We start from the raw sequence: 15792 nt of genomic DNA on the forward strand, positions 1-15792 counted from the left end.
CCCCGCTGAACCCCCAGCTCCCCGAATACTGTCTAGTGCAGCAAAGAGCTACCTGAATGAATATCTGCTGCGTTAATGAACCGCAGATGGGCAGGTTCTGCTGGGGCCACAGACACTGAAGGCCTGCCACCTCACAGAGGCTCAGAGAGGCCCAGGGGCAAGCGCCGAGCTGGGGTGTGGAAAGCTGCACGCCCCCAATTCCACGCTCTTTCCCCTGACGCATGGGGCACGCGTGCTGACGTAGGCGTGATGCTCGTTCATTCACTCAGCCAACAAATCTCCCAGGTGCCCGCCGCGTGCCGGACGTTGTGCTGGGCTGCTGGGGGTACAGACTGATGAGGTCCCGACACCGAGGAGCTGACCTCCAGTGGGCTGGGGCGTGGGGGGCCATAGGTAAACAGTACAGATCTCTGGTTTGGGGGCAGGCCAAGAAGCCACAGAGGCCGGCTCAGGTAGACAACCACGGGGCAGGGAGTGGGTTGGCTGGGTCAGGGAGGCCGGTCTGAGCAGCTGACATGTGAGCTGAGACCAGGATGGAGAAGTGACCTGGTGAAGACCTGAGGGGAAGGCATTCCAGGCCGTGGGAACAGCAAGGAGGAAGCAGTGGGCCTGATGTAGTTGAAGAAGGAGAGACAGAAGGCGAGGGTGTGAGTCTGGCAGTAATATGCGTGAGGCAGAGCGAGAAGGGCCTGATGGCATGAGACCCTCTTCAGGGAAAGAAGACCCTCTTCTTTCCCAAGAAGCCCATCACATCACTCGTGACAACAGGGCACAGCTCCTGCCCACCTCCAGCCTGCCGGCCTGGGATGCGCTCTACCCGGAGGCCGTCACACGCCTCCCATTGGCAGGGGCTGCGGACTCCTCCCACGACAGCCCCTGCACTCTCAGGGAGACAGCCGGGACAGGATGTTTCCAGAAACCTGGTGGGCAGCCTGGAGTGTATTAGCGTGGGTTCCTGGGTCTATCACAACTAACAGACTTCCCTGGGGACCACCTGGAATCTGGAAGTTTAACCTGCTCTCCTAATGACTCAGCCTTGGCCAGGGCTGACACAAGTGACCGTCAGCAGGGAGAACACTGGCCGGCTCTCTGGGGGGCCTCGGAGAAGCTGAGATCCCCACCCTGGCCACCGAGGGGGTGTTAGTGCCCTTCAGAAAAAACTACAAAGCCGAAATGTGGGTGGATAGGAGGGCCTGATTCAATTCCACTTCCTGGTCACAGACAGAGTGTTCTGGAGCTCCGGAAAAGCCCTGGACAGCCCACTCCCTTCTCGGGGTGCCAAGGCTGGGCTGCCTCCACCCAGTTCCTCACAGAAGCCCCCTGGCAGGCGGGCAGTGCCCCTGCTGTGGTGAGTGTAGGGGGCTCCGGGCACTGAACCAGTCTTCATTCCAGGCTCTCGGCAGTCGGCACAGGCAGGGGGGAGGCCGTCAAGTGTCACTTTCTCTAAGCTTCCCGGGTTTGGGTTCCTCCCAGTGACACCTCCCAGAAAAAAGACACTGGCACTGCCTAGAATCCACTGTGTGCCAGCCAGAACAAGGCCCTTTATCCCAATCATCTGCTTAATTTCCACAACAGCCCAATGAGGGTACATTTACATCCCGATTTGTCCCTACGAGCCTTGAAGCCCAGCGAGGCTAACAGGCGACCCAGGTGCCCTGGGCTGAGACCCCAACTCGGGTTCTCCCCCAGGAGGCCAGCCCAGATGTGGGGTCTCGGTTTCTCAGAACAGTTAGTGGACATCAGTCCCTGACCTCACCCACGGTCTCAGGCTGGCCCTGGTCTCAGCATCTTGATTTAGGAAGGGGACAAGTGGACATTCTGGGGTGGCCCTCCACTGTGCACAGCAGAAACACCTTGGTCTCACCAGGCCTGGCAGCTACCAGTGAGGTAGGAAGGGACCCAGACCGAAAGGGACTGGGGCTCAAATCCCAGCTCTGCTGCTAACGGGCTCAGCCTGGGCAAGCCGTTCTCTGGCCTCTATTTCTTGCTCTGTGAAATGGAATGAAATCCTACTTCTTAAAGATGTTGTTATAAATGTAATCACTTGTGTAGGGTTTACTTTTCACCAGGAGCTGTTCTAAATGCTTTTCATGTATGAACTCACTGCATTTCTCACCATAACCTTGCAGTATATTCTATTGTCCCCATTTTCCAGATAAAGAGGCACAGAGAAGTGAGGTAACTTGCCCAGGATTACCCAGCTAGTAAGTAAGCAGCAGAGACAGGATTCAAACCATGGCAGCCCAGCTCCAGAGTCTGTGCCCCTAACCACTGCACTCGCTTCCTCTCGTTAAGGCATGCATGTGTGGGACCCTGCAGGACAGGGGCTTGGGGCTCCGGGAGCTCGGGACCCACACCACCTGGTTCATATCCCAGCTCTGCCTCCTAGCTGTGTGTCCTTGGACAAGTTACTTCCCCTTCCTGTGCCTCAGTTTCCCCCACTGTAAGATGTAACGCCTCGCCCCATGGACCCACGGTTAGGTAAGGGAAGAGCTATGTCATGCAGGCCAGGACACAGGTCCCAGCTCTGAGCCTCATTTTGTGTGTGATTCTTAGTAAGTCTTTTTCCTCTGGTAGGTTAGTGTTTACAAGCCCTGGCTGGGGAAGCACCTGGGGAGCTTTTTCAAAACCATAGTACTCCAGGCCCCCACCCACACATCAAGACACCACACATCTGGAGTCAGATCCCTGGGGGCCCTTGTATTTGTGAAAACATTCCAGGTGCCCCTAGGGGACCTCTAAATTCTGGCAGCTCCAGAGTCTGAGAACTGATATGGGAGGAGGTGGGAGAAGCAGCAGGAGGTTCCTGGAGCCTGGGGCCTGGGGCAAGGGGCAGAGGGCAGGGATGCAGTGGGCAAGCCGGACCTTAGACTCTGCCCCATGGCGTAGTGCCTGCTGGGTGTAGGCCACGGCCAGGAAGTGGGGAGCCTGGGCCTCATCAGGGCCCATGGAGGGTGGGCACGGGGAGCGTGGGCACCCCGCTGGGGCGGGAAATGCAGACCCTAGCCTCAGAATGGGGGTACAGTCTGCAGCCCCTCAGGAAGAGGCCAGACTACCAGCCCCAGGCCACATCGGATGTGGCTAGAGGGTGGATGTCCTTGCTTCCTTTCAGGTCTGAGGGGCGGCCTAGCCCCCTGGGGCCACAGTGACAGGTGTGGCCTCTCCATCACCCATCCTAGCCTGGTTCCGCTTTATTCAAATCAAGCAGCTGTCACGGGCCTGAGTCCAAACCTGCGGCCTCAGCAGCAGCTGGGAGGGAAGCGAGCCAAGGATGCACTCACTGATGGGAGTGGCATCCCTGTGCTACTCGGGGGCCCTCGGCCGTGCCTCCCTTCCACCTCAGGGCAGCCATGAGATCAGTGCAGCAAGCCTGGCAGGCTTCCTGGAGGAGGCTGTGTGTGTGTGTGTGTGTGTGTGTGTGTGTGTGTGTGTGTGTGTGAGTAGACCTGGAAGGGCTCTTGTCAGCGGTGCAAGAGTGCCTTGGGCTTCTTTCCTCCTGCTTCAAGAGTGAGAGAAGGGGCCTCCCTGCTGTGGTTCCCCTACCATGGGCAGCATACAGGACCAAAGCTCTCGGGGTTCGAATCTCACACCTGTCACTCGAAGCTAAGTGAACTTGAGCCAGGGACATCACTCCTCTGAGCCTCCTTTCTTCATTTGTAAGGCAGGAACAGAAGAGTCCCTACCTCACGGGGCTCTTGAGGGACTAAGGCAATTGTTATGTGTAAAACGTTTGGCCCCATGCCTGGCACATAAGGAACACAAACAATGGTTGCTGTGCCCGGTGGTTTCCTCCTCAGCCCACAGGCCCCATGAGTCTGACTGGCACCAGGTACATAGTAGGCACGTCACCAACTCCTGACAATCCGTCTTTCCCGGCCTTTCCTCCATCTACCTAAACTGACTGGGGAGGGACTGTTGCCCACATTTTGCTGAGCCGGCAAATGAAGGGAAGGACAATATAAGAGGCTTTCTCAAGGTCAGGGCTGAGGGAAGGGCCCGGGAATGGGAGAGCAAGCCTCCCTCAACCCCCCACTGTTCTCCAGACAACAGCAGCTTTGTTTAGGGAGGGAGAGAAAATTCCTTCTGAAAACCCCGCAGAGGGGGCCCAGGGCAGAGTGCTCAGCACAGGACTTGGGCCAGGCCCTGAGGGCAGCTGGAAGAGGGACCGGCTTTGAGGCTCAAGTCCTCTGGCGGTGCGGTGGCCCTGCCTGCTGCCCCGGGACCGCCACTCCAGAACCAGCCGGGCAGGGGGATCAGAGGGGTCCTTACGCAGCACAGAGATGAAACTGCTCCTGTCGGCCAGGATCCACACCCCGAAACCCAGGATCACCGCGCCCAGGATCTGGAAAGAGAGGGTGCAGTCAATGGGGGCCTCTGAGGGCCCCGCGGGCTGCCCCTGCAGCCAGGCCAGGAGGACACGGCGGGGGGAAGGGGGGGCACCACCTCCATCCCCACCCCAGCCCAGGGATTTCCGGGTGGCCTCAGGCCCTGTACCCCAAGTCCCGGTGCACCCCAGCCATCCAGACAGCAGGGCCTGCCTCCAGTCTCCCCCACCGCAGGCCCATGGGTGGTTAAACCAAGTCAATCAGCCTCCCCCCAGGGATGCCCTCCTGCTTTACCTCCTGGCTCTTCCCCAAGGCCATCCCCCTCCCTCCCCCAGCCCATCTCAGGGGCCACAAACATCCCAAACCACCTTTGGGGAAAACCCTGCGCGGACTTGAACATCAAGGCCCACTTGCCACTTGCCCCTCAGAGCTCGGCTTCCACAGGAGCCCTCCTGACTCCCCCAGGCCGGCCAAGGGGCTCCTACTCTGTGGCAACCACTCCTGCACCCTTCTCAACAGCCATTCCCGCTGGCTTTATTTTCTTTTATTTTTTCAATGTTAACTTACTTATTTTGAGAGACAGAAAGCGTGCCTACACACGAGAGTGGGGGAGGGGCAAAGAGAGAGGGAGAGAGAGAATCTCAGACAGGCTCCACACTGTCAGCAGACTCCCAGCTGAACCCCACAAACCCGTGAGATCATGACCTGAGCGGAAATCTCTAGATGGAACTTCAAACCAGCGGACTGAGCCACCCAGGCGCCCCTCCTACTGGCTTTAACCAGCTGTGTGTGTCCTTCTCAGGCTACATGGTGAGCTCCCTGAGGGCAGGGCTGGGCTGTATGCAGCTCTGTATCCCCAGGGTGCCTATCTCACCAGGTGCTGAGTGCTCAGGAAATGAACGAGATCCGGAACCCACTGTAAAGGCAGGAATAGAAAGGTAAACCTGGGGAGAATGGGTGGCATAGGCCCAGGGATTCCTTGCCTCACACCAGGGTGGCCCCCAACCTGAGCCTACTCCCCAGGTGGGACCCCAGAGGAGGCTCATATCCCCCCAAGCCAGCAAAGGCTGGGGAAGTGCCTGTAGCCAGGGCAAGAGCACAGGTTCCCTTTGGGAGCAGAGGACCCTGCATCACCCCACAATACTGGCCTTCACCTGGGGTCTGGCCTGAGCCCACCTGAGGGTCCTAGCATGCCACCTCCCGCCTCCATCACAGGCCCTGGGCTCCCCGCTCAGCCATCAGGTCCTAAGCTGCGAGGCCAGCAGCTGCTGATTGAGCCTCAGCGTGGGGTGAGCACCCCAGCCCACGGGGCTTGAACAGTCTTGCTGTGCTGTCATTAAAGCAGGAGCCAGGACCACAGTAAGGAAAACGGGGTGCTTGCCTTGGGCATAAAAATTAAGAGGACACACACACACACACACACACACACACACAGCCCAAGATAAGAATTTGCAGCAATTACTTTTAAAAACCAAAATTCATTTTAAAAATCTATGATGAATGAATGGGGTGCCTGGGTGGCTCAGTCGGTTGAGCGTCTGACTTCAGCTCAGGTCATGATCTCGTGCTCCGTGAGTTTGAGCCCCGCGACGGGCTCTGTGCTGACAGCTCGGAGCCTGGAGCCTGTTTCAGATTCTGTCTCCCTCTCTCTCTGACCCTCCCCCCGTTCATGCTCTGTCTCTCTCTGTCTCAAAAATAAATAAACGTTAAAAAAAAAAATTAAAAAAAAATAAAAATCTATGATGAACAAAATATCAAACTTTTAAATAAAGGCAGGATCGGTACCAGTGATGTTTTTCCTTCTGAAAAGAGCGGAGCCCTGAGAGGGCACAGCGTGGGGCTATTTCTCGTCCCCAAGTGAGTGCCTCACGCACCTTGCCCTAGTCTTGACCCCCTTAGAGACAGTAGCAGCTGATGGCAACCCTACATTTGTCCCCCACTGTCTCCCAGCAGGTCATGAGTCCCCTCCTCCCTCCTTGTCATATGGGCCCTGTTACTGTCATTTTGCAGATGGGGAAACTGATGCCCCGATTTGCCAGAGGTCGCCCATTCCTCCCATCAGGGGCTGAAAGCCAGGTCTATTACTCTAGGCCAGATGGTGGCCTCAGCAGGGATACCTGGGGTCTGTCCTGGGTCTTCACCTGGAAAGCCAGCCTCTGGGGACAGTGAGGCTACTGGGACCCTGCTGAGCCGGAGGGTTCAAGTCAGGTGGGGGTGCCTCGGACTATATAGCTTGCTGGGAGGAAGCAGAACTTTACAGAACTTGGGAGTTCGATTCCCAAAGACTCCTGAGGCCCTGCCCACCCCAACTCTGCCCCTCACAGCACAGCTGGCCGATGGCCAGGCGTCAGGCCCACAGTCTGCTCCTGTGCACCTCTGACCCGTATGGCATAGCCCCTGACTTGCTTACTCCCTACACTCACAGGGCAGGGCAGAAAACTCCCTGTGGGCAAACATAATCCCAAGTAGGTCAAAATCCAGGACTTCCCAGCTAACTTCCTCGGCTCGCCTCAAGACACCCAAAAAGGAAGTCCCCGGCACTCATCCATTCAGCCCCATGTGGGTCTGATGTCCAAAGACTGACATCTGTGTGGCCGGACCAGCCGCCAGGCTGTGAGTCAGCCAGGAACAGCCCCAGCCAGGCAGCCAACCAGAATGGGGGAGGCACCCTGGCACTCTCTTTCTCTGTGAACCAAGGCTGAGACCATGGGGCACCCCCACCTTAACCGACAACGCCCAGCCCCCCAGGTCCACCAGGATCTCCCCTCAGGGCTCAGCCGGGAGCCAGGACCCTTATAGCAATGGCTTCCCCCAGAAGAGTATGGCATCAGCAAGTGGCTTCTGGGTTTCTGTGAACCTAAGAAAAGCTGACTGGGCAATTTTCTGGGAAGCCCGGGGTCAGCAGGGAGCGTAGGCAAGGATGAACACGTGTACACGTATGCATATGCGAACACACACAGCAGCCAGAGCGACTCTTCCAAACCACAAGTCTGATCATGTAACTACTTCCCACCATGCACCAAATAAAACCAGAATCCTTCCTGGAAGGCTTGCAAGGCCCGCACCCCGGAAAGCCCCACTCTGCCCCCCGCCCCCATACGGGACTCATGCAGAAGCCCGGACTCCTCTCTCCCCACCCCCCCACACATAACTCCAGGGAGCTGTAGCTGGCCATCCTGACAAGGTCAAGTGCCCTATTACCACCTCTCCTGGGGGCCGTATCCTTCATGCCCAGCACACGGGACAAATGCCGTCTTATCATCCATTTGAATAAATACTTGACTGGAGCCCCCCCACCCAGCTCCACCAGGAACGTAGGACAGAAACCATGGCCCTTCTGTTGGTGAGTGACTACCCGGGACCCATGACAGGGTCTGAATATGCACAGGTGTCTAGGACACACATGGCGAACGAGGGAGGAGTGAGTGAGCGAACAAACGTGCACTGTCCCTCTAAGTCTCTCCTTTCCCCTCCCCCTCCTCTGATGAAAGCTCCCCTTCTCCCTGCCCACCCCCTCTCATCCTGATCGGCCATCCTGGACCCCAGCACGCAGGGGGTTAACACCTGACTCCTGCCAGCCCCCAAAACTCTGGCCGGAGACAAGCTTTTCCAGCCTCTGGCTCCATGGGGCAGGCTAGGAGCAGGATGGGAAGGGACCCCTCGGCCAAAACCATCAAGCCTGCTTCCTTTCTCCAGTCTCTACCCCCTCCCTCCCACTGCACGGGGTGAGACGGGCTGTCTGTGTCCCTGGACTCCAAACCCCGCCGCTCCCTAGGCTGTAGCCCAGATCCCTCTCTTCAGTCCCTAGAGTCCCCAAGGGTAGAACCACAGCACTCCCGCCCCCCTGTCCCCCAGTCCTAGCCGGACTTGAAGCCAGGCGGAGGCCCAGGAACCAAGCACCTGCCAGGGAAGGCTTGGCTCCGGCTGCATCGGCAATTGTTTTCCAGAGACCCGGCCCAGCCAGGAGGGACCCGACCACCAAGCTGGGGAAGCCCAGGTGCCCAGGCCCTGGCTGCGGTAGCTTCTAGAGCCGGCTGCCATCCGGGGAGGACAAGAGCCACAGCAAGGTCTCAGAGGAGGGGGCTGGGTGGACAAACGGCCCAACAGGCAGCACCACAGCTGTGCGTGCGCGTGCATGCACATAAGGGTGTGTGTGTGTGTTTGCGTGTGCCAACACACTCGTAAGTATCTGTTGGGTTACGGTTATGAGGGGGGATTTAGAATGACTCTTCACTTTCCAAACTGTCTACAATCCTGTGTAACTTGACATAAAACGTCTTTTCCCCACAAGTCATTCATGTCTATTGTAGGAAGATTTGGAAAACGCAGAGAAGCACCCAGAATAAAATCCAAGTTCTCAGGAATCCCAACACTAACAAGGAGAGGCATTTTCTTCCCCTGTCAGAAATCTTCGTGTGTGTGCGTAATTTTTAAAAATTAAGTTGGATCATAATAAACATCTTCTTTTTCAGCCTGATTTTTAACAGTATAGGGTAAACCAGCAACAGAGGAGACATAGCCCCTAGCACCACCCTGGGCCCGGGAGGGCCTCTCAGGCCACTCCCCCACCCCATCACACAGACACACACACACACACACACACACACACACACACACACACACCCCCAACATCATCCTTGCAACTCCAAGCAGGAAGAATCAGTCAGTGCCAGGCCAGAGAGGAAAATTGAGGCCCCAGGAAAACCAGCTCCAGATGTGCACTGGGCTTACATCTGGGCGGCCCCATGGCTTGGGGACCTGGTGAGGCCTGCCAGGGTAGGTCTGGTGAAGGGGCACTGGGTCCCCACTCTGGCCCCAAGCCTGGTCTCTCCTGCACACCCTCTGGGAGCTTGGGTGTGCCCCCCACAACGGGCGTGAGGGAGGAGGGGGGCAGCTGAAATCTCGAACTGTAACAGGAGTTCTTCAGAGGGGACACAGGTAGGGGGAGGGCCAGGACAGGACGAGAAAGATTTCAGAGAACTCCCTGCTGATGAGTTAGGGGACACCCAGGGGGCTCTTCCACACCCGTGCCTACTTCCAACCCTGACTGCCCAGGACCTCGGTGCTGGGGACACGAGAGGGGACAGCTGGGAGAGGCACCACAGAACCAGCTGGAGCGTAGGCAATCTCCCGGCTGCCCCACCCAGTCCCGTTTGCAGTGGTCTGTCCTCGACCCTCGCTGACCGTGTCCCACTGCCATCGCTGGCCTGGAGCGTCTGGAGGGTCCTCAGGCTGGGCTGCCCCCAGGAGGAGAGTCTCTGTTGGAGGCAATCGGCTGGTGCTGGTCGTACTTACAAAGAAGAGCAAGTTGAAGAGGAAGAGAAAGTATTTGGTGACTTTGATACAGGCTGACCCCATCCTGCTGGTCCTGGAGCTCCCTGGGGAGGAGAGAGAAGGCAGGTAGGTCAGGGCCAGGCTGGGCCAGGCGGAAAGGGAACAATGCTGACCGCTATCAGTGACCCAGCGGCCCCCAAATCATCCCAGCTCATCCTCATGGCAATCTCAGAGGGAGGAACTAACACGAGGTCTTGTTTCACGGTACCCGGAGGCCCAGAGAGGTTCGATGACTGGCCCAAAGCCACACAGCCAGGAAGTGCGGGCCTACAGGCCATCTCGGTTGCTTGATGTTTGACAGTTAGTCTGGGTTGGCCACTCAACTGGGCAGGGCCTGGAGGGAAGTCACGTAGGACCCTCTTGGGCTTTGGAAATGCCCAGATGGATGCTGGTCAAAGGGAGGAGGCAAGGAAGTTGGCAGGTGGTTGCTGGAGACTCAGAGGTGAGACCGTAGCTTATGGCACAGATCTGCAGCCCCGTCTGGGGCCAGGGGGCTTGTGGGAGAGAAGGAGAGTTCTGGCTTCTTAGAAAATGGACCGAGTGCGCCCTCCACCTTTTCCTCAAAGAGAGAACAAATATGCATGGTAGAATATCCAACTAATACAGAATAACACAAAGGGAACAAAAACTTGTATCTTACCCCAGAGATAAAAACTGTCATCATTTTAGGAGCTATACTTCCAGCATGTGTGTTTAACAGATGGTTTTAAACAAAACCGGGCTCATACTGTATAGAGTGGTTTGTAACCCGCCTTTTTCATTCTACAATATACTATCTCTGCATGCTGATAAAATGTTCTATGACACAACTTTACATGTTGTGTAGGATTCCATACTGCTGATCATTTGACACTTTGCAGGGCGAGATTCCTCCAGAAAATTCATGTATAGGCAGCATTTTGCAAATAATTTCCGGAGGTTTATAGGCCCCACAAAGCTCGCTCAGGAACCCCCAAGGATCCTAGGGTTAAAGTCCCGGATACAGATATATCACAAAGCATGTAATCACTACTCTATGATTAGACCCATGGTTGTTCCCAATTTCTCACTGTTTTCCTGGGCAATACACTCATGCTTCTGAAACACAAACCATGCTTGAGCACACTGGCTGTATCTCCCCACACTGATGGACCTCAGGCCGGAAGAGGGAAGCTGGAAGCTGGCTGCCCTCGCCCCCTCCCTGAAGCCATACAATCCAGGAATGACAACAGCCCAGCTCTTGGGCTCCGTGGGGCGAAAGGAGCCAGGGCTGGGCAGCTGGGGCCGGGACAGCTGCACGGGGCAGCTGCATGGGCAGAGCTGGGCTTGGGGGTGGGGAAGCAGGCACTGGGCCCAGTGCTGTTCCCACTGCCCCGCGGATGGGAGGTGGAGGGGCAGGCCACAGAGCAGAGGGGAGGAGGGCCAAGGGGTGGGCTTTACCCCTTCCTCCTCTTGCAAGGGTAAAAGGCAGCCCTAAGCCTTGTGAATACATCCTGTCCCTATGGAGGTCCCCTCTGCCTTTTCTGCATGTAATGATCTTCTATCCTTGCCAGTGGGAGGTCTGCTTTGACTTTCTGCACCTCCGGTAATGGGGGAGAGGGCTTAAGGGGGAGGACCCACCACCTCCCAAGGGACCCAGTTCAGTTTTCTCACGTCTCAATTAGAGAACATTTTCTTTAGCTGCCTTTCTGCGCGTCGCATTTGGGCACACCATGAAGCAAAGCCGTCCAAAGAAGGAAAAGGCTATCTGAGTGGTAATGAGCGCCCTGTTACAAGTGGCATGGAAGCAAAGCCTGAACAAAGGCTTGCGGGGATTCAAGTGCAACGTGAGGAGAGGGGCCTGAACGGCTCTTCCAGTCTACCAGGGTCCAAGGCTGGGGTCTGAGAAACGCAGGGACAACAACAGGGAGTTAGGAGCCAGGGAAACCCCGGCCATAGCAACTCCACCCGGGGCCTATCCCAGATCCGGAGCGGGGAGAACAGGGGCTCCCTGTGTCAGGAGGTCTAGAGATCTGAGATCTTGAACCGAGGCCTGGCCTGAGGGAGACCTGCAGGGGACGGTCCCCATGAAGGAGTGTGACTGTTCTCTTCTCCCCCCTCCAGCACAGAAGACCACAGGTTCTTCATGAACTTGCGCGGAACAAGAAACAGCAGAGGAAAGAGTCTCTCATGGAGGGGAAGGGGGCGTGTTTCTCATGCTTGCCTGGCTAGGTCTCCTCCCTGTAAGTGACGCGGGACACCCCGAGGGGCTGACCCAGGCTGAGCCCCAAGCAGTCTACAGACAGGTCACGATTCACTGGAAGAGCCTCGCGGAGCTCTGGCAGCGGCCAAGGGCCCGAGCAGCGCGCGCTGGGATCTTGTGCAATTGGAGAAACACGCAAACGGTCTTTGGCAACCGTTGTCTGTCTGTTTCTAGGCAGTACGGGAAGGGAGTTTCTACACATTCCACTTCCACATCCTCTGCTCAGGCTGGGGCGCCAGGGCAGCCTCACAGGGTTGTGGGTGCTCAGGAAAGAAAGGGCAGTTGGCAGACAAGAGTAAATTCTGGGCCCGCTGAGTGAGAAAGAGTGGCCGCCAGTGAGTGGCACCGACTCTAGGAGGCCACCTGCGTCTCACGCGCCCAGAAAGCGAGGGAGGTGTTCCTATCCCTGGAGGCCGTGGCTCAGAGAGGTGAAGTAACTCATCCAAGCCGCACAGCGCCCAAGCAGGGGTGGGTTCCAGAGCCCAAGACCCTTCCCCTGTGAAGTGCGTCCTGTCTGAGTGGCCTCGACTATATAAAGGGATCTCTGGGGACAGCTGGGATTCCCAAGCGGGCAAGAAGGAGACAGAACCTGCTAAACTGGTATTCACGGATGCTCCAGACTCTGAGCAACCTCGCTGGTCTCGGGCACTCACATGAATTGTACTAGACATTGGGCAAAGCCCTTCCGTGTCCTATAAGCAAAGAAAGGCACAGAAGGGTGAAGCAGCTTGTCCCCAGTCACTGGTATGTTGACCAGCAAGGGCAGAATTCAGGCCACCTAACCCCTTAGGCCACCCCATCTTCTCCGGGAGGCAGCTGGGGCGGGGGGTGGGGCTCAGATGTTAGAACAGGAGCCAGCAGCCCCATGACTGGCAGGCAGTTTGGCCAATCCGGGAAGCCCCAGAGGCTCCCTGGGGATCTCCTGAGGGAGGAGAAGGTGCCCAGAACCAGTGGCACACTGGCCGACATCCAAGGGTGCAAAGTCTCTCTTCCCTGTAAGGTACAGACATTTCCCTCTCAAAGCGACACGGAGAAGACGGGTAGCCCCAAGAAGATCTGGGGGTCACAGCCCAGGCTGAGAACGTGCCCAGGTGGCTCTGCGACGGGGTGTGGCAGCAACATCAGGGAGCTCCCAGAGCTGCTCAGATACTGCCTCTGCCAACACGTGGCCACAGGGAAGGGACTTCTAGGTCCTTGTTCTCCTCACCTACAGAGTGAGGGGCCTGACTGAACCCACTGCTGTAAACGGATAGGTCAGTACCTCGTTCGGCCAGGGCTCCCTGGGCCTGTGTCGATCGGTACTTGTGGAAGAGGTGAGGGTTTCATTTGCAGATGAAATTGAAGAGAATGTTATGCTTCCTTGTGTATACTTTCCGTAAACACTGGAGGGTCTGCCCACGCCTCCCGGCAAGCGTGTACGGACGGCCGACGACACAAGGGAATGACACGAATGCGCGTTTTATTGGAAAATTCCAGAGCAGTCTCCGACAGCTGTCTGGGCAGTAGGTAGGAGGGACTGTTTTATGTTATACTTTATAGCAGGTAAATTGACCATTTCTACGCAACCACAATTTAAATTGACCAAATACACCATTTTACGCCAAACCAGTTTGTACTGTGAGATTACTGGGCTGATATTTTACCAACGCCTACTCATCCTTCCAGACTGACTTCAGAAATCACCTCCAGGAAGACGCCTCTACTCCAGCCTGCTTTGTCTCTACCACCATAGTCACCTAGTCCCTGTCAACACAGATTGCTGGTTAGCCACGCCCCCTCTCCGCTTCCTTCCAATAGCTTCGGATACTGGATTCGTTGTTCCAAGAACAGGTTCCGGCGTTAGAGGGCCTGCCTGGGTTTGAATGTAATTCTCTCATCTCCCAGCTGTGTGATCTTGAACAGCTGACTTAACCTCTCTGAGCGTCACCTTACTCATTTTTGAAAGGAGGAAAATGAAACCCATTTGGAAGCTTTGTCCGGAGATTAAATTAGATAATGTGGACAAAATGCCTGGCATATGGTAGGCTTTCAATAAATGGAGGTTACCACGAGAATTCATGATGCTGTATGGTAATTGTATACTTCATTGTCTATCTCCCCTGTGAACCGTGATACTTTGAGGGGAAAGACTATGTATTATTTATGAGAACAAAGTAGGCTCCCAGCAAATGTTGCAGAGTCAAAGATGGTATGGGTGGCTGGACAGAGCCACGGATGGGGGTTGGCGGTGGGAGGATGCAGGGATAACTGGCGGGCTGGATGGATGGAAGGATGATGGACAGATGGATGGAGGGATGGGTGGAGGGCAGAATGGAGGGATGGTGAAGTGAGGAGGGACTTCCCCATAAACACCTGGACTTTCAAGAGCTCAGCCACCTGAAAGGGGTCTGATACCCACGGCCCCTGAGTCAGCGGAGACTGTTTTTAGACCTCCTCTGTCCTCATCCAAGGGGTGGGGTGGGGGTTTTGTGGGGCGAGCTCCCTGAGCCAGCTCTGGGTGCCAGGACCCACCGCCAAGGCTCCTTCACTTTCCCCGAAGCCCCCTGGGTACAGGAAGCAGGACTGGGAAAGAGCTGGTGTCTTCATGAGCACCACTGTCTGTGGGGCACCTGAGAATTTGCTCTCGTAGGGTAGGAGGCTCGGTCTGTTCCCCACGTGAGGACGGGGGGGCAGGGGCCCTCCAGCCTGACCCTGGAACACGCATGTCCCCAAACGGCCTCGTGGAAAACAGTTACGTGACGGAGCGGCACCTGCAGGCCCAGAGTGGGGAGGTGCGGGTTCGGTGCCCACTCTGGTGGGACACGGGGTACCGGACCCAGCACGGTGACCGCCCTCCCTGGGCCCGCCTCCTCACCTGTGCGATGCCGGGCTGGAACCAGATCAGCGTTTCCTGGAGTGGCGCCTCACAATGAGTCCTGGAAGACGCGCTGTTAAGAACAGAAGGTTTGCTGTCACCGAGTCTGTAAAGTGCCACTTCTCCCTGAGAGCCACCACACATTAGGCTGTTAACATCCTCAAGATCGCCGCGGCAAACACTGCTGAACTGAAACCACTTTTCACTTAATAGCCCTCAAGGCCACACGGAGCACGTCTTAGGAAATGCCAGACCAGAGGCGCCTGCTCAGGGGCCGGCGCTAAGGATTCTAAGTGCTGCAGGGTTCGGGGGCCAGGGATAGGGTGGGTATGGCCTTTCCACCCAACAGCTGTCCCAGGCCAAACACCTAAAAGCCACACCCACCCACACTCCTTCTCCCTCCTCCCCCTCATCCCGCAGCCTGAAGGTGTCTCCTCTAGTCCCACACCTCACCCAGCCCAAATCTCACCTCCTGCCTGGACCAGTGCAGCTCCCTGCTGGCCACAGGCTCCACTCCTGTCCTCCCCCATCCCTCATCCAGGCTGCAGGAAGGGGTTTGAAAACTGTAAACCAGACCTTGTCACTCCCCTGCCTGCAGCCCTGTAACCCTGACGTAGCCAACATGTCCCCTATAAAATCCAGCCTCTTAGGCAGCAGGCGGGGCCCCGTCTGGTTTGCCCTGCCCCTCCCCTGTCCTCAGCACCGCATGCCTTGGCCCTCCCCATACACGCGCTCATTCCTAAGGCCACTCTTTTCTGTGACTTGGTACACTAGGTCCTTGCCTGCTTCAGAGCCTTTGTCCTGGTGGTTCCCCCAAAGCTCCCGGCTGGTTCCTCCACTTCCTATAGGTCAAGTTCCCTCCTCCCTGAGGCCTTCCCTGAACACCTCATCTGCACAGCAGAATCCAAACATGCCAACATCCAGCCCCCGTCCCTGCCCCAACCAAGTTGTCCAAATCTCAGGTTGGGGTGAGGGGGTCTCGCCTGCTGACTGTAAGGAACAGCACCCTGGACACTGGGGCCTATCACATGGCCTGCTCACCGCAGTTAGCTTATTGG

At 56.8% G+C, this 15792-nt stretch overlaps 1 protein-coding gene across 6 annotated transcripts in view; it reads right to left on the reverse strand.

Annotated features, from left to right (window-relative positions):
* CD82 (CD82 molecule) overlaps window positions 1–15792 on the reverse strand; it is a 49726-nt gene that overhangs the window by 13712 nt on the left and 20222 nt on the right. For 3 of the 6 annotated variants that reach the window (XM_053203270.1, XM_027072841.2, XM_027072840.2), the window contains 3 exons: window positions 14735–14807; window positions 9621–9703; window positions 4270–4342 (listed from right to left, as the gene is read on the reverse strand). In XM_053203270.1, coding sequence (XP_053059245.1) covers window positions 4270–4342; window positions 9621–9683 — 136 coding nt within the window. In that variant the 5' untranslated portion in view covers window positions 9684–9703; window positions 14735–14807. Of the gene's footprint in view, window positions 1–4269; window positions 4343–9620; window positions 9704–14734; window positions 14924–15203; window positions 15275–15792 lie in introns of those variants that run through there. The other 3 variants (XM_053203272.1, XM_053203271.1, XM_027072843.2) reach the window with 3 other exon arrangements.

This window comes from Acinonyx jubatus, chromosome D1 (genome assembly GCF_027475565.1).
Source record: "Acinonyx jubatus isolate Ajub_Pintada_27869175 chromosome D1, VMU_Ajub_asm_v1.0, whole genome shotgun sequence".
In the NCBI taxonomy this organism is placed as follows: domain Eukaryota; kingdom Metazoa; phylum Chordata; class Mammalia; order Carnivora; family Felidae; genus Acinonyx; species Acinonyx jubatus.